This window comes from Sycon ciliatum (genome assembly GCF_964019385.1).
Source record: "Sycon ciliatum chromosome 5 unlocalized genomic scaffold, ocSycCili1.1 SUPER_5_unloc_1, whole genome shotgun sequence".
Lineage (NCBI taxonomy): Eukaryota > Metazoa > Porifera > Calcarea > Leucosolenida > Sycettidae > Sycon > Sycon ciliatum.
Genome location: NW_027044462.1, coordinates 390,385 through 414,789, shown reverse-complemented (window position 1 = coordinate 414,789; position 24,405 = coordinate 390,385). Strand labels below are relative to the sequence as shown.

The following is a 24,405-nucleotide window of genomic DNA, read 5'->3' as shown; positions in this document are numbered from 1 at the left end:
GGTGGAATCGATGTAGTTTTTCCTGCAATAACAGAATGGAGAAGATGTGTATGTCATATATTTCTCGTTTTCTCTAACTCTTTTTTGCCGAGAGAGGCGTTAGCCCAATGGGTGATCTCCCCCATGGGGTACATGCGAGCTGTTATTCTTAAAGTACCATCCCGAGTTCGCTCTCTCTTATCTGGTGTGCGCAAGTACAGCATTCTGGCCCATACTCTCTCCTTTGTGTACGATCCCGCTGATAGTTATGTTGCCCAATGTAGTGGTGTCGTGTACCAATGCTCATGACAAAGCCCTTCACTATTCTTCCATCAGCCAGTACTTCTGATCACCTGCAGACTGGTTGCATGACCTTTGCTGTGGAACAAAACTTGGCGGTTAAAGTTTGAACTTACAAAATCCCTAACATTTACTATCTTGGAATTCGGATGGTGAGCCAATTTAATTATGTTAAATAAGGAGCAGGACAACATGTTAAGAGTGATTAATACCTGTCTACCAACATAACCAGATCATAATTATACAGTCAGCGAGTGCGACAAAATGGCACAAAACTGACAAGGAGTACTGAGACATTTCCGAGCCTCATCCTGCAGTGTTGGAAGGTTATTGCACCCTCTTCTTGCCCGACAACAGCAGCATCTTTGTATCCTTGTTCAAAAAATCTTCCTAGCCCAAGTCCCGAAACATATTGCCAAGTACAACTGGTTTGTTACCACTAGACCAACACGCAATGCCTTATCACTGCCCCGAGCTAGTTCCTCTCTGTTTTTGAAATCCCCTTTCTTCTCAGCATACTCCCTTTGGTCTAACCTGCCTACTAGCATTAAGACATGCCAGGATATCAGGAAATTCACAGTCCAGCTTTCCACACTGTCTCATCCGAAGTGATCCCATGTATTATTAATGTGCCTCCCTTTCTTTTTCTCTCCCTATCTCCTTTCCCTCTCTGACAGCATCTTTCTTTTTTTTCCCTTTTTAGCTTGCCGTGGTTGGCTATCACCTGACCTCTCATGTTTATTGGCAGTCTTCGGACGGGCCAGGAGATGTTGAATAAATAAATAAATAAATAAATAAATAAATATTGGTTTGTACCTTGGAGACATGTTGGAATTACGTGTCAGGTCGCTGAATAGACATCCTTAGCAAAAGTACGATAACGCTAACTTTTACGGTACTCACTCCCAGCCGTGACAAAAGACGTTATCGGATAACGGAAAAACGTTACAGAGCTCAAAATAACGGGCCGACGTTCGTTATGGAAATTCTGCAAAAAATGCAAAAACTTGCATTGTTTTGTAACTGGCGGGAGATAAAAAGCACGTCGTGCAGATCGAGATGAGATCGAGAGTCGAGATTGCTTCCTCTTGTGACATTTAGCTTTTTGGCGAGTTTTGCCTTTCAGTTGACAATTTCTGCGTCCTCTGCTTCGTGCCTTTCTCCCTCTATCCCATCTGGGAAACAAAGGACCAGTTCCACGGCACTCCTGAGGAAGAAATTCATCGGCCTCTCCCAGACGTGCTGGAGCTGGAGAACCCCTACAGTCTTCGGTGCTGCGTTTAGGAAAGGGTTTCCAAGGACCTGGGAACAGCGAAAACTCATGTTCGCCGTGCTTTTGCTATTCCAGAGCAAAATACCTGGCCAAGGTATTCTTTCGGAACGACAGCAAACTAATCCCTGGTTCAAAATTTTGAATTTCCCGCACCTGTTCCACGAAAATTCAAATCGCCATGGTTGTCACGACTACTTCGTCTCAACTATAACGTACTTTGTGCTAAGGGAAAAGTCAGCTTGAACGATCCGAAGTACGGAAAGGTTTGCGTTTACGTTAGCGTTTTTTTAGCTAAGGATATCTATTGTCTCACTTCTCCTTGTCAATTTACCTCAGTTCACCTGCAGACTGATTGCATGACCTTTGTTGTGGAACAAAACTTTGCGGTTAAAGTTTGAACTCACAAAATCCCTAACATTTACTATCTTTGAATTCGGATGGTGAGCCAATTTAATTATGTTAAATAAGGAGCAGGACAACATGTTAAGAGTGATTAATACCTGTCTACCAACATAACCAGATCATAATTATACAGTCAGCGAGTGTGACAAAATGGCACAAAACTGACAAGGAGTACTGAGACATTTCCGAGCCTCATCCTGCAGTGTTGGAAGGTTATTGGTTTGTACCTTGGAGACATGTTGGAATTACGTGTCAGGTCGCTGAATGTCTCACTTCACCTTGCCAGTTTTCTGCCATTTTGTCGCACTTCTTAACTGTATATGATCTGGTTACTCAATCTGCGGACAGCATGCTGTTTCGTTCTTTTATGATCTGGTTATGTTGGTGGACAGTTAGTCATACAACGAAACATTTTGTCTTTCCCCGTTTTTACCATAATAAGATTGGATCACCATCCGAGTTCGAGTTCGTACACCTTTTGAGCCGTCATGACATATACGGCGAAACGTGCGTCGCGTGGAACTACTTTATTCTTTATCCAGTAACTTTCGGCATTCTTTGTTGCCGTGGGGCGTAGCTCGTGCTCTTCTTCGTTGCACGTTCCTTCCCCTCTTGGACCTTTCCGAACCGGATCCTTCCAGTTTACAAGGCATTCGTTCGTCCCCTGCTGGAGTACGCCCTACTTATCTGGATTGGAGCGTCACCCAGCCAACTCAGCCGACTGGACCGAGTCCAGCACAGCGCCCTCAGAATCATCGGTCCGGGAGCAATCCTGCCCAGTATGGCAATCATACGGACAGTAGCTGCCCTAGATTGTTTATACAAGCTACAAGTAATTACGGGCCCACCTCAACTTCTTGCGGTTCTGCCAGCTCGCCGTCAGCAGTTGGCCACCCCGTGAACCCGGAGCGACCATGCCAGCGCTGCCGGCCACCAGTTTCACCTGGACGCCAGCCTCTACCCCGTTAGTCCTGAAGCGATCATTTCCCCACTGTGTGCTCCACCAGTGGAATGTATTGCCCTGTGATCTGCTCCTGCATCCTCCCCATCGCAGCCGAATGCAGGCATTCAAGATGCAGGTATACCACTACCTGCGTGCCGAGAACTGAATGTGGACTACTGACTCAGTCTAATCGCACCTATCTAGTATCTACATGTAGGTATTGCTCTCTTTTTCCATGTTTCCTCTACTCTCTGTCTTCAACTCGGATGGTGCCACCATCCAATTAAATTATGGTGAAAAAGGAGGACAACATGTTACGAGTTATGCCTAACTGTCCACCAACGTTTGTAGACAGTTACTTTTATCCCAGAAGTAACGGTAGTCATAACTCGTAACATTTTGTCCTTCCCCTTTGTTACTCGAATATACGATCGGAGAAGATCAGAGTACTCGAACTTTTTTTTTTTGTTTTCTTTTTTTTACAAAGACCACTTAATGCCAAACATGAGATGCAGCTAGGGGAAGCACGCACAACCTGAATCGTGGCAGTGGTGGTGAGGTTTACGGAGCTCCGCCGACCTAGGGTCTCGACTTCATAGCCACCTAGACGCACCAAGAGTGGGTGGGGAGGGAGAGCGAGAGAGAGAGAGAGAGAGAGAGAGAGAGAGAGAGAGAGAGAGAGAGAGAGAGAGAGAGAGAGAGAGAGAGAGAGAGCGGGAGAGAGCGAGAGAGAGAGCGAGAGAGAGAGAGAGAGAGAGAGAGAAAGAGAGAGAGAGAGAGAGAGAGAGAGAGGGAGGGAGGGAGGGAGGGAGGGAGGGAGGGAGGGAGGGAGGGAGGGAGGGAGGGAGAGGGAGGGAGGGAGAGAGAGAGAGAGAGAGAGAGAGAGGCAGAGAGAGAGAGGTAGAGAGAGAGAGAGAGAGAGAGAGAGAGAGAGAGAGGGAGGGAGAGAGAGGTTGCGAAATTGTTAAAGTAAAATAAAAGGAACACTGAAAATATGAGATGATTGGTGAGGTGACTGCAGGCTCAGCTATTTGGCTAGCAAAGTCATAATTGTTACAGTAGGCCAGCTATTACATGAACAAAGGAGCTACTGTGCCGCAACATAGAGCGAGGGAGAGTATATAAGCTAGCGAAACTCGGGATCTCATTGCCAACTTTCACCCCCAGTCTAAGGTAATAGCGGAGGAGCCGCACATAGTTCAAAGTAAAAGATATAGAGGCACCAGGAAACAGTTCTTACCTACCGTGCATGTCACAGACATTTTTGATAGTGTGTCTTCCCCTCAATTGAACGTCAGCTTTTGCTCGCGAGTCATTCTACTGTGTGTTTGGTTTAAGCAATTAGTCACGCAAAACAAAAACAGTTGAAGTGGATAGCGCTAGACGGTTAATGTTCAGGTGGTTAGTGAGAGAATGCGGGTGATTGTAGTAGAGAGGAAAAGTACCATTCATTACAAAGAGTGATCGTATTCTTGAAACCACGATGGCTCGCTGATAAAAAGTATAAAACGAAAGCGCTCCAAGAAGATCAATGTGTTTTACGGTGGCGAAGGAACTGGAGCAATGCCCTTAAATGGCAAACACTCACTTAGTGAATGTGTGCAGTAATATTATGTTAAACAAAGCATCGATGGTTTGTAGACTCTCGCGACTGAGAGTCGAATGGCATGCTGATTCTCTGCAAAGGAATTGTAAGCGTGGAAAGAGGTCTAAGCATTTCTAAAGACATTATGAAAAGAGGAAACTAGTTAAGACGTGCAGTATGTTGCATTTGGATGCAAATGAGCGCAGTGTGTGTAGTGAATCTAGTAGTACTTTGGGTTTTATCCTTGCTTTCTTAGTTTCATTTCCACGAACTTCAAACTTTTGAACACGTTTTGACGGTACACTACACCAGTTGCGTCTCCATCACTACGTCCATACAATCCATTGACATTGACTTGGTGACAGTTGTTATACCACCAACCACCCTTGTATGCATTGGAACAGTCACTACTGTGTGAGTCATGATCACGGTCTCGAGTACTGAACTGTTGTCCATTGTGGTAACTCATGCTGTCCACCAAGGTAGGGCTTGAGAATCCTGAAACGTGTAGTCTGTAATTGTTAGCTTCACCTTCAACACGGAATGTTGACCACTTGGCATAATGCTTCTCTCCAGTTGTCTTGAACACCATATCAATACGCAGTTCATATGTACTACCCGCTTGTGACGTCAGATAGTGTAGTATATCTAGACCCAGCCAGAACTCTCCAGCCGCTGATCCGAATCCTCGTTTGTATGCATTCCAGTCACGGTAAAAGTCCACTGAGCCATCCTGTCTTCTCTGAAACACAGTCCAGCCACCTCCATCGGTTTCTCGATCACAGTAAGCAATGTACTCAAATGTCGAAATTTGGCCTGCGAATACTCCGGATGCGTCGTGAGCATATCTCTTGCATCCGGTCAATGCTGCAAGTGTAGAGCAGAACACATGCAAAACCATCCACACAATCACACCCAGACTCTTACGCGCACCGACACTCAGACTCGACTCACACAACAACCAAAAACCGATATGCAGACATACACCCACACACGCAGGTAGGTCACCAGTGGCCACAGAGAGATCATAATTAAAAAATTATTCTATTTCACCCACCCACTCAATACTGCAAAGACGCAGTACATGCATATCCGCACTCCGACCACTCCCGCTAGCCGTCCCCTAATGCTCGACGGCATGAGTATTTCCTCAGCTTTGAGCGTAAAGCGTAAAATACCTTTGCTTGATCATCGATGAACACCTGACAACCTAAGCTAAATGTTCGTTCTACGTATCCTTAATACAATCTTGTCTATCCTTCTTTCTTCTCTTTTTCTTTATTCCGTTCTTTTCTTTTCTTGCCGTGGTTGGCACCCCTCTTTCGCACTTTGCGTGTCAATTGGTCATGGACCACGAGTTCCATTCATCGCAAACTGGCCCGCTGGCTTTTGAAAGTCGGAATTGGGCCGAATTGAGGCTCAAAAACCCACTATAAATCTCAAAAAGCTGGGTTTTGGATCGGCTTCTCCATACATTTTGCCATGGCATACCTGTCCTAATTTTGTAAAACCTGGCTGAATTTCTGTTTCCCTGTTCTTGGATTTTTCTGCCCTCAAATGTTGCAAGGAGTAATTGCACGGGTCACAGAATGCAGGACGTACTGTTGTTTTCACGATATCTTCAACTATGTGAGAGAGCCACCAAAAAGTTAGGGTGCCAGTTTCCAATGAATGGACTGTAGTCAAAATAAATAAATAAAATCCACTCTTGCGTATCTGAGTAAAGCATAATATGGACACTTTCTTCGCACCACAGAATAATATTATTATGATAACCTGATCAAGATCATTAAACGTGCATTACGGATAGTGTTTGGTTACCCCTCGTCCTCCCATTCAGCCTCAATTCTTGCACTCTTCTCTTTAATGTCAATTTCTTTCAGCTTCTGTTGAAGCAGGCAGGCATAGTGAGATTTTTTCCAGCCGTGCTGCGACCCACAGTTAATTGGGAACTCGTGGCCTGGCACGAGGGAAACATGGATGCAGTGAATGGGATTTCGGTCTTTGACCACTTTGTGGTGGGTCTGATCTACTCACCTCCCACCGCTTAGGAGCTGCATCTGCGCCTTGATCCAAGAGGGTGGTGGCGTTCCTGCGGATACGGAAAACTGGGCCTTTGGCCGAGTCTCACGCGAACCGTGAATTTTTTTTTCTGTTGAAAATTATTCAGAACTGGTTTCCGTTGCGTCCTAGGCCAGAAGAGTGCCCTTCTCTGGGACCTGTTTGTACTTTGTTTCTCAGCAGATAACACTTTGCAATGTCGGACCCACCTTTACTCCTCCAATGGTCTTGTTCTACCCGGAGTTTATTCACGCAACGGTCTGTTTTGTCTGTATTATTTCACTCCAGACAGATGAAAAAGCGCTCCATCTCATATCCGCACTGCTGCATCGCCATACCTATTTCGGCATGCATTACTTTTATTCTTAGGGCACCCGTAAGAAGATCTTGGGTCTGTGGGGAGTGCTCTAATAAAACATGAATAAATAACAATGGACTCGAATGGAGAGCAAAGGACAAATTTATAGTAAAGAAAAAATAAACAAAGAAAAAAGGACTACAAGGCACGCTTTTATGTCCTCTAATATCACCAGGTACTAAACAATCAGCTCATGCGATAACATTGCTCAACACTGACCGATGGTACTGGCGTTCTACAACTAACTGGCTAACAGCTCCTCGTGTTAGTTATAGTCTACAGTCCGAGGTGGTATTTTCTAGAAACTCGCAACCTGTAGGAGCTCACAAATTTGTTAGAGTTGTTTCTGACTAAGTTGTGGCTGCTGAAAACGATAAAAGTATCGGCAGGTCTGTACAGTTGTCCGTTTGTTACATATAGCGATCTTCAGCTGCATATAGAAATTGTACATGTACTCTAAGCCAGTCATTCTAGAGTATCGTGGGTTCCTGCATACAGAGTCCGTTTTAGACTCCAGTTGGTGGCAGTCGGGTGGCTACGACTCCCTGGTGGCAATAAAACATCATTCAGCTGAAAACATTGAACAATACAAAGCAAAATGTAAAATTAAGGTGAACTTGCAAGGTCAATGCGAGCAACTGTACAAATGCAATCAAATTGATTTTCATGCGAGTCTGTGGCATGGCTGTCAAACTTCGAGTGGCGCTCAGTCACTGATACAAAATATAGTGTTGGTGATACAAAAAATGAAACGTACATTGGCTTTGCCATGTACTCGAGCGCAGCAGCAATTAGAATACAGTAGCAATAAGCCAACATAATTAAATACAAGTGAAAAGACATTAAATACAAGTAAAAAGACAACGAAACGATTTACACGTCTGTCTCAAGCGGCGCAGCAGCAAAGAATAGCAAAGAGCGACCAAAATGACATACAAGTGACACAATCAAATTACTTACATATTCAGCAGTTAGCAACATATAGCAAAACAAAAAAACTCAGTTCATGACGCAATAAACACATGCATCAGAGTTTTGCTCGCAGTCCACAAGACAGCAGGATGAAGTAGGTCAATTTAGCTCTTGGATTTCAGTGTTGATGACGTCATCATCATTGCAACAATCACTGGCAGCTCCATAGGAAAAAGCCACTTGTACCAGCAAGTCAATATGCATGTCATCAAACTAAAGTGATTGGGGAAATCAAATCAAAATATACAATTGAACACAAAAGCAATAAAACATTTTTCTTGCTCCACATATACTGGCACGCACAGAGACATGGAGAGCAATAGCGACAAAACACAAAGTGGAGGGTAGGTGGCCGGATAACGATTGAGGCATGGAAGCAAGGACTGAGAACAGAGTGTCTCAGATAGAGTAGGCGTGCCAGTCGACGGGATAGCAGAAATAGGCCATGATGCAGAACCACTTGGGATCGTCAGATTAATTTTCCTAGACCGAGCTAGCCGATGGACGCAGTTGTGAGGGAAAAAACCGGGTGTATATCTCCAATGGCGATTAGGCATCATGTAGGCTTCGCAAGTACGTCCCGGCAAAAAATGACAACAAAGCAATGATAACATGTACAGAAATGAAGGGTGGGAGATCAGGGGTACTGGTGATAATCAAAACTGACTGATAAGTCAGGAAAAAAAGCGACAAAAAGAACACACCAGATGCCATATTTGCAACTGAAAATGTTTCGCGAAAATCATTTCTCGCCTATCTCGCTGCGCTCGGCCGGCGAGAAATACAACGTCCCATTGTTTTGACCAGGTGGTGATCAGGGAAATCAACTCAAACTCAACTCAAAACCAATTTGTGAATGATTGAACACAACAGCCTAAACATTGATGATATTATGTTGAACTGGTAGGTATTGGAGTAAAATAAAATAGGAATAACACCAAGTAAATAATGTCCCGGCCAAGGGCAAGTGCCTACTCAGCCTGGCGATACTGGGCAACAAACGAGTTCAACTGCGGCCTGTCACTGTATGATGGGTGGCATCCTCTGAAGCAAGTGACGGCCCATCTAAGCACACAAAATGGCAATCTTGTGCGCAACAATCCCATCACCACTGAATAGTTCAGTCCACTGTTCCGCTCCACGAACAGCGAGGCTAAGGAGCTTCGGCACACCTGTTGACGGATCGACCAGCCGGGCTGTCCCCGCCGGCACAAGCCAACAACCTCGGCTCTGTCTCAACGTCCACCGTCCCGGCCTCTCGGAGAAGATGCGCGATCAAATCGCACACCTCATTACGACCGGGTATCATATAGCCACCAGTTGCGCAGGTGAGCGCATGCCGTGCGGTGAGTACTACACCGCAAACACATGTATCCGGAAGGCCCACCAAACGGCGGCCGTTTTGAATGCAGAGTGCATGTCTGGACTCAGTCTTCTTCAGAACTGTTCCGTCCTGGAACCTGGGCACTACCGTAAGCCAAGATGAGAGTCCCTTTTCATCGCAGACCTCAACCATAAGCATCTGCTCCGGGCTTAGACTCGGCTTAATCTCCTGCTGGCAGCCGCATACTGTCCGCGCTAATCGCGCAAGTGGTCGAGTGTCGCCAATGGCATCCAGCACCGGGTCTCTGCTAGTCAGCTGCAGACTGCCAGCCGCATGTGCAATTGGCAGTATGGATACGCCATCGTGAACTGTGGACGACACTGGACCAGGGGACAACGCTGCACGTGTGCCATCTGCCGGGTCGCCCGCAACAGCCGGCACGGAACCAGGCGATAATGCGGCACACCGGGTCCCCCGTAGCATGCACACCGTCCACCAGCCCTCGATGCAGATCCGGAGGGCTCTCATAGGTTCCGGTAAGTAGGAGCTGCACGAGTGGCTTGGTCGCTCGGATAGATGTTCTACCTGAGCAGTGTTTTCGAGAACTGGGCCATGGGATAGCCATACCATCAAATCGCAGGTTGAACACCATCCCCCAGCAGGGCCGGCAATAGGCACTCCTTCAGCTTCCTATCGAGCTCAGTCGACAGCCCAGGCGCACACGGTGAGCAGCGCAGGTGATAAGCCCAGATCGCCGCCAAGCCTTTGGTGAATACAGCCAAGGCAGCCTGCGGTTGGGTCAGTGCCATGCCAGAGAGGTCAACTGAGGTGTTCTTCCAAAGTTCTGGTTCTCTGCGGGATCCAGGCCGATGGAACTGCAACCGGTCGCTGAAGTGTGCCATGAGGCGTTGCTGCACCGCGAAAGACATCTGAACATGACTAATCAATCCTAGTTCGTCCAGGAATCGACTGTCACGTTTACATACTTCAGTCACATCTGTTGCGGTGTTATTCTGAGTCAGTACACTAATTTCAATCCACTCACACAATTTCATGAATGTCTGCGCCTTCACATCGCCATTCTGGGCCAGATCAGAATCTATTGCATCATTAGCAAGGCGTTTCAGAGACTTCTTGTTTACGTACAGTGAAAAACAGCTACGGTGATACTTGATCTCTTTCGCTATACCAACCTTATTTTCAAGTTCGTTCAACATTTTAGCGTGGCTGCGTGTACGCGCAGCATCGAGCAGACTAAACTCTTCCTCGTAGATGTCTATGTGGCGCACTGAGTAAATTTCTCTTCCAAGCGCCTGTTCTGCGCGTCAGGTTCGTAATCCTGGCACACAACACACTTGCTCAGATCGCGCCTGTTGCGCTTCGGGTCTGCCTGCCCGGTTCGGCTCCAAAACACTCTAGAGCAAGTTTTTTCTTTAAACGTCAATGCTTCTTGACGGACTCTGTATGTAGAAACCCGCTATACCCTAGAATGACTGGGTTATAGTAAATGTACAATTTCCGTATGCAGCGGAAGATCGCCATATCTAACAAACGAACAACTGTACAGACTTGCCGATACTTTTATCGTCTTCAGCAGCCACAACTTAGTCAGACATAGGTCTAAAATAATTGTGAGGTCCTGCTAGCCACGAAACTTCTAAACTATGACTGTTTTTCGAAAAGGAACCCCGCACTATTATAGAACTTAGAACCTTCCACGTGGGAAGGCGGTTGGAGTGCACATCAAAGGTGTGGTAGAGCTGTGAGTCTGTTAGTTGTAGAACGTCAGTACCGTCGGTCAGTGTAGTGCAATGTTATCGCATGAGCTGATTGTTTAATAACTGGTGGTGTTAGAGGACATTAAAGCATAACTTGTAGTTTCTTGGTCCTGTTTTCTTTGCTATGGCTCCTTGTATGGATCATGCTATGATGTAGCACGGCGAATTAGCCTTTCCGCAGCGGCATTTGGGCGCATGAAAGAGCTTTGGCTCCGGCGACATCACCTAACAACTAACACCATGATGAGGCTGTACCACGCATACGTCCTCCCGATTCTCACGTACAACATTGGCTGCGCAGGCTTGTCAAAGGCACTGGAAGACTCCCTCGACAAGAGCCATCGAAAGCAGCTTCGTCACATGCTTGGCATCCTTTATCCGAAAATCATCACAAACAACGATCTGTATAAGCTCACCAACACCGAGCCATTATCTGGAATTACGAAGCGAGGTAAATGGCGGTTACTCGGGCATATTCTACGCCAACCAATCGGCACACCAGAGAACCAAGGAATGATGGCATACTTAACTGCAGAGGAAACAACTAAACACAGGAAGGGAGCACCTCGGTCCTGCGTGGTAACCACCCTTCAGCGAGACTGCAAGCTAACTGCAGTTGCACTGAAGACGAATCGACACCTAGACACGCTCCGGGACTTCGCGGCCGATCGAACGAATTGGGGCAACATCTGCTCGGCCATCACATGAACATATGGACTGTCTTACGTGTATGGACGGTGCTTGTGCTCACAACTATATCAGGGTCGACAGGCATCCGAAGCACTGATTGTATCTGTATTATTTTGTACTCAATGTACGCAACATTATTATCTCCACGTCACCATGTTTTTTTATTTTTGTTTATGTTTTTCACTCCATTGTCGTGAGTTCCCCTTGGGAACGGATACGAGAATAATAATAATAATAATAATAGTAATAAGAACTTAGAAGTTGCGACTTCGGCGGTAATAGTCATGAAGTTGATTGTTCCAACTAGGAATCTTCCTCAGCCTACTCAAGCTCAACTGATGAGGGGTGAATTCCCCGAAACACCGTGTATTGAGCAGGGAGTGGTGCTTTCTTGCAGGTTTGCCGAGTGGAAGGTGCGACGTGCTCCGCGTGTGCTCCGGATGGCAGTCGTGAGTCAGTCAAGTGTCAAGTTCGGCAAGAAGCGTGTGTTCCTATTTGGAACAATCAACTTCATGAATAGTAATCATTTTTAAATTTTTACCGCCCACGGCCGCACAAGTCCTTGGCTACAAAAAAATCTCGCCAAATCTCTCCAAACCAAACTTCAAATTCCTTTCCAAATTTTCGCCCAAGAGAGCATCTTCAGGGGTATGTGAATCCTGTGAACAAACAACAATATAACTACAGAAAAAGGTAACAATAATAACGTGGCAATATACCAGGAACATCATAACCAGTGCTAAGAATTGAGACTAACATTGTAGATAATGTCACATATTCAGAAACAAAAACAGAACCTACCCACAATATCGCACGCCAGGTAATAGCCTAAAAACAAATGTCTCAACTTGCAAGATCTCAAGTCAGGTGATGATGGGTCAGCGTGAAGTGCATGTCTCAACTGGTGTGATCGCCAATTAGATGTGAAGGTGACGAGGCCAGAAAGAGAGAGAAAGAGAGAGAGACAGAGGCAGAGAAAGATAGTGTGTATGTATGTGTTTGTGTGTGTGTGTGTGTGTGTGCACGTGTGTGTGTGCGTGCGTGTGTGTGGGGGGGGGGGGGGTGTGCGTTGTTGTTGTTTGTTGTTGTTGTTTGGCTTTATTTAAAGTGGAGTTCCAAAACAGGCCTAAACCTAATGACAATGGTCCCACTGATAATAAGAGAAAAGAAAAATATAATTATTAATAATCGCGAAAAAAAGCGCCTAAAAACAAATGTCTCAACTTGCAAGATCTCAAGTCAGGTGATGATGGGTCAGCGTGAAGTGCATGTCTCAACTGGTGTGATCGCCACCTAGATGTGAAGGTGACGAGGCCAGAAAGAGAGAGAAAGAGAGAGAGACAGAGGCAGAGAAAGATAGTGTGTATGTATGTGTTTGTGTGTGTGTGTGTGTGTGTGCACGTGTGTGTGTGCGTGCGTGTGTGTGTGGGGGGGGGGGTGTGCGTTGTTGTTGTTTGTTGTTGTCGTTTGGCTTTATTTAAAGTGGAGTTCCAAAACAGGCCTAAACCTAATGACAATGGTCCCACTGATAATAAGAGAAAAGAAAATATAATTATTAATAATCGCGAAAAAAAGCGTACAAACAGAACCAAGAAGAGGATACAGCTGTAGTTAGATAACTAATATGAGCACGGCAGCGGGGGAAAAAAGTCACAAGCACGGCAACCGGGAAGAAAGGAGTGAGTGAGTGAGAGAGAGAGAGAGAGAGAGAGAGAGAGAGAGAAAGAGAGAGAGAGAGAGAGAGAGAGTAAGTTACATTTATAAAGACAGGTAAGTCTAACAAATGAGGACTGAGACCTCTACAACAGGGTTTTTACGCCTGAAAGCAGGTGCATGATTTAACAAGCAGGTTGTCAGTCTAGATTTTATGCGCAGATGGAGAAAAACGCAGAATTTTTGTAATGAGATGAAAAGCAGAAATAATAAGAAATAATAAGAAAAGATGAAATGAAAGCCTGCTCACAACCCCGCCCAGCCTTGCGAACTGGGTATGGTGGATTAAGAACCCGGTTCAACGCTCGAGCAAGCGCTCTCCACTCAAGGTGTTCACAGCAACCGATAGGAACTCATATGGGGAAATTATAGAAAAGAAATAATAAGATAAAGAGAATAAATTTCAACGCACCTCAATAAACGGAGCCCCACATACAGTACCTCAGAAAAGTGGATCTTCCGACCAGTGTTTTTGTTGACTTCGCAACCAGATGATGTAGCTGCTTCGCAGAGACGTCTTACTGCACAAATTACAAATAAATTGTATTCTTCGATTAGAAAACCCAAGCGCTTTCAGAGCCCTCCGAAGAGAGTCCGGGATGAAACCACGCACACCTACCTCAACCGAAAAAGAAACGACCTGCCACCCGTTTGCTCGGCATTGATCGGCCAGATCCGCATACCGCCTGTCCTTCCGCGAGTTACTGACACTGAATCTGTCCTCAGCACAAACTGTCAACTCCATCCAGAATACAATCCTACGACTCGTAGAGTACAGAACTATATCTGGTCTTAGGGTGGTAAGTGCAACACAGCTAGGGAAAGAAATCTTTGCACTAACTGAGTCGACAAGAAGTTTCCAGTCTGAGGCCGCTGACAGGAGATCAGTCGTAACCAACTTCCGTCTGGGCTGAACGCGAACTGGCTTCTCTCCCGCCTTGCAAAACGAGATGATGTCAAGTTCATTTGAATTTTCGGTTTGTACGGTGTTTGCAGCAGTGTGGATTCGAATCTCCTCACGCATGTTCCTGACGATGACCCCGAGTACGTTGTCGTGCCTCCAGGTGTAACGTCCCTGGTCCAGCGCTACGCGACAAGCGCCAAGCATGTGGCGCGTAGCACAGGCCCAGGCACGGCACAAACTACAGTACGGATCCACTACGGTGTTTCCCCAACGGCGTAGGTTCGTCGGAGAAGGTAGCACGTCGAGGGTTGACGCGAGAAGAAATTTCAAATCCTTACCAGTACCACCGTACAAAAGGGATTTCCACGAGAGGTCCTGCCACATCACCGATGTCCACTCCAACCACTTGCCTTGCACCTGAAGAGTCTTCAGCCTCAAAATCTGCTCCTGCGCGTTGATCTCCTCAAATGTTTGAAGGAGATCCTTCCTCGGGGGTTTGGAATGCTGCTTCGGAGCACGAGCACCCAACCCTGCACGATGACTTGAAGATGACGGTGGACGGAGAGTCCCTGAACCTACTGATGCCTCTGCACACTCCAGCTCTATTGTCGCCGCATATCGCTTTGTCAGCTTCGCATCCTTACTCCGACGCAGAGTGTACAGCGCCCTCATGCGCGCGTCCCCACTCGATCGAAGAATGTGCCATTTGATGGACTGGCACTTTTTCCACACCGTAGGAAGGTAGTGGAGGCGTAAGCCAAAGCGTTTGCGACTGCCAATAAAAAGAATGGCAGAGTTTGCGCATCGAGGTAGGCCTCACCATGAGAGAGAGAGAGAGAGAGGGAGAGAGAGAGAGAGAGAGAGAGAGAGAGAGAGAGAGAGAGAGAGAGGAGAGAGAGAGAGAGAGAGAGAGAGAGAGAGAGAGAGAGAGAGAGAGAGAGAGAGAGAGAGGGAGAGAGAGAGAGGTAGTGAAGCAGATGAGTTCATCCTAGTTGACGGTACTGCCTAACAGAAAGGCCAGGCTTAGCGATTTGAAAGTGGAGCGCTTTCTTTCGAGGCGTGCTGTGTCTGGGAGCTGGTTCCACAGGATAGCTCCAGCATGGCTAATGCGCTTAGCTGAGGATGCAGTGGGGGAGACAGGAATGATGAGTAACTTGCTGCTCCCTCCTCGTGTTCGGAGAGAGGGACTACGGGTGAAAAAGCTTGCAAACAGAGTACTTGAAGATTTGTTCAGGCAGCGCCAAATGAATACAAGAATGTGCATGTGGGTGTATATGCTGAGGGTATGGGCATTCATGCGTTCAAGTAAGGGAGCCGTGTGAGTTCGAGGGGCTGCCCTGCACACCGAGCGAGCCGCACGTTTGAACAAACTATTTAGTGCGTGAGTGCGAGCCTCAAGAGCGGCAATTGCATCCATTCGATGAGATGGTCTTGCCCACAGTAACCATAAAAGGTCCTGTTGTCTTGATGAATTTATGCCGATAGTCTCCATCCACTGTCACAGTTGATTGTTGGCTTTCTGCTTCTGATTTCGGTTGCTTCCATGTAGTTGCGGGAAGGCAGCGAAAACTCCCTGCCGAGAATCTTGGCGTGGTGGAAAGGCTGGAAGTTAGGCGATGATGTTGCAAATTCTTGGTGGTCAGACTTGTGATCCCCCCCCCCCCCCCCAGGGAGTCTTCACTGCCCTCACCCTTGCCTCTCGATAATGTTCCTTGAATCTTTCCCTCCCTGAACACTCGGTTTCCCCGACGTAGAGCTCCTCGCACAAGGTACATGACATACAGTCGACTACATTCTTCGTCAGACATTCACTGCTCTTCACATCCGCATCGCATGCTCTGCACACCATTGGCCTGCCAGGACCACGCTTCACCTTCGCACGCTGCACATCACGCGGACACATACGCGTACCAAACGACGAACTGACAAGTCTACGCTTCAATGACGGACCGGACGTGAAAACAAGACGAACATCTGGACTATACTGACGAACACGGCGAGAAACCCGAGCGGCCAGTGCATCATTGATGAATGGGAGCTTGAGAATTGATTGATTCGGCTTCTGCCACGGATTCATCTTACCTCGATTCGATTTCTTTGCTGTTTTAACTGCCCGCTGAATTTCTCGATCTGGATAGTCGTTGGCTTCCAGTAACGCTGTGATTTTCTGGATTCCAGCTCCTCTTCCCGCCTCCGTTGAACCGTTGGAGATTGCCCGACGACACTGATTAACTGCGACTGCACGCTTTGTTGACAAAGGAACAGACGACAGAAATGACAGGTGAACTCCGCTGTGTGAAGGCTTGACAAACAGTTCCCACTCCAACGTACACTCGGGATTGACACTCAACGTAAAATCAGGGGAGTCGACGCTCCTGGTGTCGTTGTCGGAGTGTGTGATGGTGAATGTTATAAAAGGGGTGTTGGTTGGTGAGATAGGCAACACACCTGCTCAGAGCCGCTCGTCCATATCGCCACAGCATGATTATATCATAGATGTAGCGCTTGAAAATGCAGGGCTGAAATTCAGCAGAAGACAGGGCTGCATTCTCAAGCGCTGACATGAAAATAATGGCCAATGGCGGCGCCAGATGGTTGCCGGATGGTTGACCAGATGGCTGCCCAGATGGCTGCCCATGGCGAATAGTAATAATAGATAAATAATAGTCATAATGATAAAGAGCTTCGTCGCACACAGTAACAAGATAATAACCCACACCAAGACAATGTCATGCACACACACCGCAGTAAAGTTGCACTCTGTCGCAGACCTCTAGGCACTATGCGCGGAGTAATGGTGCATGGTTGTGGTGGTTAAAGGGGAGGTTAAGGCAAAAATCAAAATTTCACCAGTTGTAGTCTTCGGGGTGCTGAGTTGAATGGTCGTGGTCCGAGGAACGTGAGACGCTCCCTTCCTACTTGAATCCCAATCGAACTCGCGTACTTCCACCGAAACTGGGTGACTGCGCCCTACAAGATGGGGATTTGTATGCAAAATGTCACTAAAAGCGCCATTTCGTTCTTATAAAAGCACAGCTGACCGCGATTGGCCCATATGTTGTAATCTTTTGGACGCTGAGTCGACTGGTTTTGGTCCGAAAATCCTGCGATGCAGCGTTCCTCCTTTATTTCCAATCGAACATGGTTGAACAAGTGGTCAAGTGCTCCTGGGTGCCAAAATGACCTGGTCACCACGCCAGCAGGCGACAACTTTCACGCCAAGGTTCAACTCGAGTTCAACTCGAGTGACAGGACTGCACCCAAAAAAGGTCAAACAGGTTAGTAAGTTGTACCCTGCAGGCACGGTGACCAGGTGACTGGTGTACGCAGGAGCACGTGACCGCTTGGTCAACCATGTTCGATTGGGAATAAAGGAGGAACGCTGCATCGCAGCCTTTTCCGACAGTCACCCAGTTTCGGTGGAAGTGCGCGAGTTCAATTGGGATTCAAGTAGGAAGGGAGCGTCTCAGCTTCCTCGGACCACGACCATTCAACTTAGCACCCCGAAGACTACAACTGGTGAAATTTTGGTTTTTGCCTCAACTTCCCATTTAACAGCTGGTGTGAGAAAGAGGTCTCTACAACAATTCACCGTACAGTTTGCACCTTAGAAAGCGTGTGTGGGCAGGCTAATAACGTTATCAAGTAAACCGCAATTTTTCCACGTGTGCCTTTACCGCCATATGAGGAAACCAGAAGCAAAATCCACAAAACTCCCACCCAAGACCCACCAAATCGCGCATTCGGGCTGATATAAAGACCTGGAGAACGGCAAAAATTGCCAGGGTATAAACTCCTCAGGCGTCTAAATAGGTGTAGCGTTTTCTCACTTTGTGCACTGCTCTTTTAGTAAGTCGACATTACCATGTGCACATGAATCACTAAGGAGAATTAAAGACAACTTTTAAAATTAGAATGTTATAAGTTTGAGGGAAAGTTAAAACGCGAAAAAGTGTGACCGAAAATTTCCCTGTCACCACCAACACTCGAACCAGGGACCCTCGCTTGCGGCCAAATACGCTCCACAGGGCTAAAACTAAGCTATGGGGTGGTAGTTACCCAAGCAGCGACAGTTCAAAAATTTTTTCAGACTTCAAAACTCACGCTTTCTGTGAATACAGAGTTGCTTCTGTTCAATTACTGTGTAAGGTCTGTGAAGAGGAGGTGAAAATAATGACTTTCATCAGCTACAATGGAGCAACATGGTTCCTACAACATGGTTTAGTGACGGTGCGTGCCGTACCTTCCGTTTCCTCAACACCCTGATTTTCCTGGTCTTCTGCAAGGTACCCATTCTAAAGAAACAGCGAAGCAAACACATCAATTTTTAAAAACGGAATTCTGAATTTCAACATACAAGCGAATCTGGGGGAGGGGGGGGGGGGCAGGGGTGGGACCTTCACTCACATTCTTGCTGCATGACAACAGCCAGTATTCACTCTTGATTTATGCGGTGATATTTTATTTGCCATCACTGTACATGTACGTGCACGTATAAAGTTAAAATAGAATTTGAAGACGGGCATACTTGCGAATCTGTTTTTGGGATCGCTGATTCTGCGTCTCAGCACAGTATTCGTTACCCGTTGCTAGATGAATTGTACATGTACTGATTACCGAGTTCATTGCAAGTGCTTATGCAATAAAATTATATCTACTATTTGCGATGCAAGTGGAGCCAGGAACCTTATGTCTAGGAGACTGAGAGATCATTAGAAACTAGACTGACTAAACATAATGGAGAAGCGAGACGCCACACCCGAGTAAAACCATGGGGTGAGCACGTGTGCACCAAGCATGCCCCAACGAGACTGGCGCTGGGAGACACCGAATTTGCGGGTGTGTCAGTATTAGCATGGGAAGGTGACAGGGCAAGCAAAAAATGAGAGAAGCTGTGTATATAATAAACTTCGAACCATAAATACACCCTAACGCTGGCTGAGGGCTTCTGTGAGTATGACAGCTCAGTGTTATTCTAACATCCTTCCAACAAAATATTACTGTGCGTCAGTGACCCTTTATTTGTCGCCACTTGGGCGACATTGGCCACTAGCTGGTAAGGTGTCCTGCCTTATACATCTCTGTGGACAGCATAATTTTTTGTTTTGCCGGATTATGTGTGTCTGTGTTGGGGGGGGGGGGGGGGTAGCACTACTGACTTGCGTGAATTTATCACCAAATAATTGTCTTAGCATCATAATGCCTTTGGGTCATCCTAATAAAGTTATTATCATGTATTGTTCGTCTAACAACTTTAGGCTATCATTATTTTATGGTTAAAACACGTCACGGTGTTTGACAATAATAGTATTGCAGGTACAGGCGTTTCTGCTCCTTTGCTAGCACGGAAGTGGAAAGGTGGTTCTTGACCATGGAGTTGTACGACTCCTTGTTCTTGACCTGCCCGGTACGTGAACCCGTCGAACTTTTTATTTGTTTTGCAAGCTTGGAGCATACCTGACGAGGGCGCTATGCCAAACCATTGTAATAATTAATTGATGAACGAGTTCGAGATTGTAGCAAAGTGAATGGGAAAGGGGTGGGTCTGCTCTAAAACACACTTCCTATGAATAAAGCTGCACGAATCCTCATCACTCCTACTAAGTAGGATTTATAGCTTAAATGCTAGGCAAACCTATTTAATGTCACTCAAGCAGTCTGCTCGGAAGGCACACCATACTTATACATGTTCAGACACTGTCTGCCAACTTACCAGGGACGTAATTTTCGATGCCATTTCAGTCATGGTCGAGTTTATACTTTCCAGGAAAGTTTCAATGTGCCTGATGTCCTCCTGTGTGGCCATATGTACTTTCAGGTCTTGCACATCCTTGCTCACTTGATGCAAGATTTGCTGATTCGTTGTTGGCTCCTCTAAACATTCTGGGAAAGTCACAAAATGGAAACGGACAACCGAAAGCACGGTAAATATAAAACTCATTTCTTGTTGTGCGCCTTGTTTTCGAGATTTGTAAAGCTCAGTCCTGTCTTGAGCTATATTCTGTCAATCTTACCAAGTCAAAATATGTGTCCTACATTGTATCGGGGTTGGCTGTCCTTAAAATACGTTTGGTATTCTTAGCTATCTCTCTTTCACTTTCTTTCTCTCACTCTCTCTCTCTCTGTAACAGTTTTCCCCTGTTCTCTATAACTTTACACTCCCTCGCACCTCATGCGTCTTACGCCTGTCTATTAGCACCTTCATTGGCGCCATTGCCACATGTATACTATCACATTTGTATATAACTGGTCGAGGCACGCTCAACCAGGCCTCTTACTTTTCAAGTTTGATTAAACCTGTTACACTGGTAGCAGAGGATGGTTACTACTCTGCTTTTGGCAGGTGTTCTGGTCGCTCTGCTTACGCTCCTCGTACTCGTCGTTCGGCTGATAAACGATATCAAGACCGCTCAGCGCGTTAGCCAAGGAAACCGAACGATACATCCGAACTCGGAACCGTGGGAGCCAACACCCCGCCTTACGAAAGAGCCGCCTGTGTTTGGAGGAGATTCCGCTACATTCAAAGAATGGACGTTTGCAATGGACATGGCCCTACGGTCGTTGGCACTCCCAAATGCGGCACAGAGGGTCGACTACGCGGCAGGATTTTTGACTGGAAACGCTCGTCTTTGGTTGATAGCGGCATTGGAAGCTAACCAAGTGTTTTCCGACTGGCCTGCTCTGAAAGCGGCACTTGGCGATGTGTACGGACCACGGCACAACGAGGAAACATCGCGTATGGGACTAATTTCCGCAGCGCAGCGCGGGTCGGTGGCCGCATACATTGCTGCTTTCACTCGCCTCAGCCTGCAAGTGCCGGAAATCGACCACCACACCAGAGCGCTGCTGTTCGTCAGGGGTCTAGTGCCGCACATCCAGCGACAGGTCTTGCGTGAGCATCCACGTATCCTGGAGCAAGCTGTCATGGCTGCAAACACCGTGGAGCAGTCGTCAGGGCCACCGGCGTCGGGGCCACCAGCCAGTAGAGAGTCGCGTTCCGTGCCCAGCATCTGTGGTCAGGGCCTCCGCAAGCTGACGGACCAAGAGCGTGTCCAACTGCGAGCAATGGGACACTGCTTTGCTTGCAGGAAGCCAGGCCACCTCGCTAAAGACTGTACTGAGGGTGGACAGCGCTACCCAAACGCTGGTCGCCAGTAAGAAAGGGGGTGCGCTTACTGGCGACGACCGAAGCACCCACGCCGGTACCAGTCGCTAACCGGTTCGGAGCTCTGGAGGTTGAAGACGTTGCTCTCCAGGAACCTACGGAGCCGGAGACACCCATAGCTGTAGGAAATTGTCCCGTTGCAGAAAGGTGTCATGTCAGCAACGTCAGCGTCGGCAATGAACCTGAACACGACCTACTGCGCATACAGGGAAAGATCGGCGGTCGCCGTGCAGTGATGCTGATAGATTCCGGTTCGACGCATGACTTCATTGCAGACAGTTTTGTTCGAAAGCATCATCTTGACACGGATGCAAGCTCAGCAGTGCTGAGCGTAACATTGGCGGACGGCTCGACCAGCGAGGTCCCGCAGATTTCCACACGCACGCTAAGGGTGACAGTCGGGGGCTTCAGTGAGGAACAGCACCTTACTGTGTATCCCCTGACTCGCTACGACGCTATTCTTGGCAAGCCGTGGCTTACAAGGAACAACCCCAGCATCAACTTCCGTACGAACGAAGTTCAGTTGGACGGTGAGCCCTTTGTTGCCAAATTGCCTTCAGCTAACCCGCCGACAGCCGACCGGCCATCTGTGGAAAGCATGTTTATCAGTGGCCGACAAGCTCGTCATGCCCTGAGGAGTGGAGCCGAGGGGTTTCTTGCATGGGTCACTGCTGCAAACGAGGAGAATCGTTCCGGGCCACAACTCCAGGAATCAGAGCAACAAGACATCCAGAACCTGCTCAAGAGGTACCAGGATTTATTTCCAGACGAGCTGCCGAATGAGCTTCCACCGAAGAGACCAGTCGACCATGAAATCCAGATAGAAGATGGAGCCAGACCACCGTCTCGACCCGCCTACCGCCTGCCGAAACCGGAGATGGACGAGCTCCAGTCACAGCTGTCAGAATTACTTGAGAAGGGATTCATTGAGCCAAGTAAGTCGCCATACGGTGCACCTGTGTTTTTTGTGAAAAAGTCGGATGGTACTCTGAGAATGGTGTGCGATTGGCGAGAATTGAATAGAATTACGATCAAAAACAAAGCTTGTCTTCCTAATATTGATGACTTATTCGACACGATCCAGGGCAGTGCATATTTCTCCAAGTTGGACTTGCGGTCGGGGTACAATCAAATCAGAATTCAAGACTCGGATGTTTCTAAGACGGCCATTAATACGCCGTTCGGCCACTTCCAATTTAGAGTCATGGGATTCGGGCTGACTAATGCCCCGGCCACCTTTCAGTCACTCATGAACTCTATTCTGCAACCGCATCTCCGAAAATTCGTTGTAGTATTCTTGGATGACATTCTAGTTTTCAGCAAGACCTGGGAAGATCATCAGCATCATCTTCAAACAGTTCTAGAAACACTTAGAAATAGTGAGCTGTATTGCAAACAGTCTAAATGCGAATTCGGCGTGAGAGAAGTTCTCTTCTTGGGGCATAAAATCAACGGCACATCAATTTCCCCTGATCCCAAGAAGATAAGTGCTGTGGAAACATGGCCAACTCCGTCGTCAGTAACTGATGTGAGGAAGTTTCTTGGCTTTGCAAACTATTTCCGAAGGTTCATAGATCGACACTCGACCATCTCTCGTCCATTAGAAGAAATCACCGGAAAAAATTCACGCTTTGAATGGAGCGCTGCTAGACAGAAGGCATTCGAGTCTCTAAAATCAGCATTACTCGAGGCGCCAGTGTTGCAACTGGCCGATGTTGAGAAAAGCTTCACGGTAGAAACTGACGCAAGTGACTTTGCCGTGGCGGGTGTGCTCCTGCAGCAGGGAGAAGATATGGATTTGCATCCCGTAGCCTATTGTAGTCGGAAACTGTCAGCTGCAGAACGCAACTATACTGCGGCCGAGAGGGAAACGTTGGCTGTGGTATTTGCATTAAAGTGCTGGAGAATCTATCTATTCCGCCACTTTGACCTGATGACTGATAATATGGGTGTTGTCTATTTACGAACCAAACCGACTCTCACCAAGCGTGAGGCAAGATGGGTAGAGTTTTTAGCTGACTATGACTTTACGGTCTTTCACAAACCAGGAAAGAAAAACATTGCCGACCCGCTTTCACGCCGTCCAGATCTGTTCAGTGATTCTGAAATAGGCGGGTCATCCTATCCTCCTAACATTCAGTTGAATGCCATAGAGCATACCCTAGAGATTAATCCAGACTTAGCGCAGTTAATTGTCAGCGGTTACAAGTGCGACAAGGATCTTGCTCCCATTATCAGGAGACTGAAAAATTCAAGCCATGACAATCTGCACGACCGTTACCTTCTAAATGAAACACCCGGTTATCTTTATCTCAGATCTTCACCACAGAACAGGTTATGTATTCCAAAGAGTAGCAAACTCCGACTCGCCCTGCTTCAAGAATACCATGACTGTGTGACTGCGGGGCATCCCGGTCGAGATCGCACCTATTTCAGACTCGCTAGATATTTCTATTGGCCCAGAATGGGACTGGATGTAAAGGCGTTTGTCAAGTCATGTGACGTCTGCCAACGAGTTAAAGGCGGCCAGCTAAAAACTGGTCTCTTGCAGAATTTACCAGTGCCCAGTCAGCCGTGGGCGGATATCTCGATGGATTTTATCATGGGTTTGCCTAGGACCGATACAGGTCATGATGCTATATATGTATTTGTAGACCGCTTGACAAAGTGTGTACATTTAGCACCTAATTCCTCTACTATTGACGCTAAAGGAAGTGCTGATCTGTATATTCAACATGTATTTCGACTTCATGGTTTGAGTTCTAGTATTGTATGTGATCGTGATCCAAGATTTACGGCAGCATTTTTTCAGGAATTGTTTGATCGCTTAGGAACGAAACTAGCATTTAGTACTGCCAATCACCCTCAGACAGATGGCCTAACTGAACGAGTAAACAGAATAGTAGAGGATGTGCTGAGGGCTTTTGTAAATCATAAACAAGATAACTGGGATATGCT

The 24,405-nt window shown here is 47.0% G+C and overlaps 1 protein-coding gene across 1 annotated transcript in view; it reads right to left on the bottom strand.

Annotated features, from left to right (window-relative positions):
* Nucleotides 1-4,209: 4,209 nt before the first annotated feature.
* LOC135830340 (angiopoietin-related protein 7-like) overlaps nt 4,210-24,405 on the bottom strand; it is a 38,673-nt gene continuing 18,477 nt past the window's right edge. Inside the window, exons 4-6 of the mRNA XM_065342608.1 lie at nt 19,996-20,165; nt 18,526-18,577; nt 4,210-5,349 (exon numbers count right to left, since the gene is read on the bottom strand). Coding sequence (XP_065198680.1) covers nt 4,721-5,349; nt 18,526-18,577; nt 19,996-20,165 — 851 coding nt within the window. The 3' untranslated portion in view covers nt 4,210-4,720. The remainder of the gene's footprint in view (nt 5,350-18,525; nt 18,578-19,995; nt 20,166-24,405) is intronic.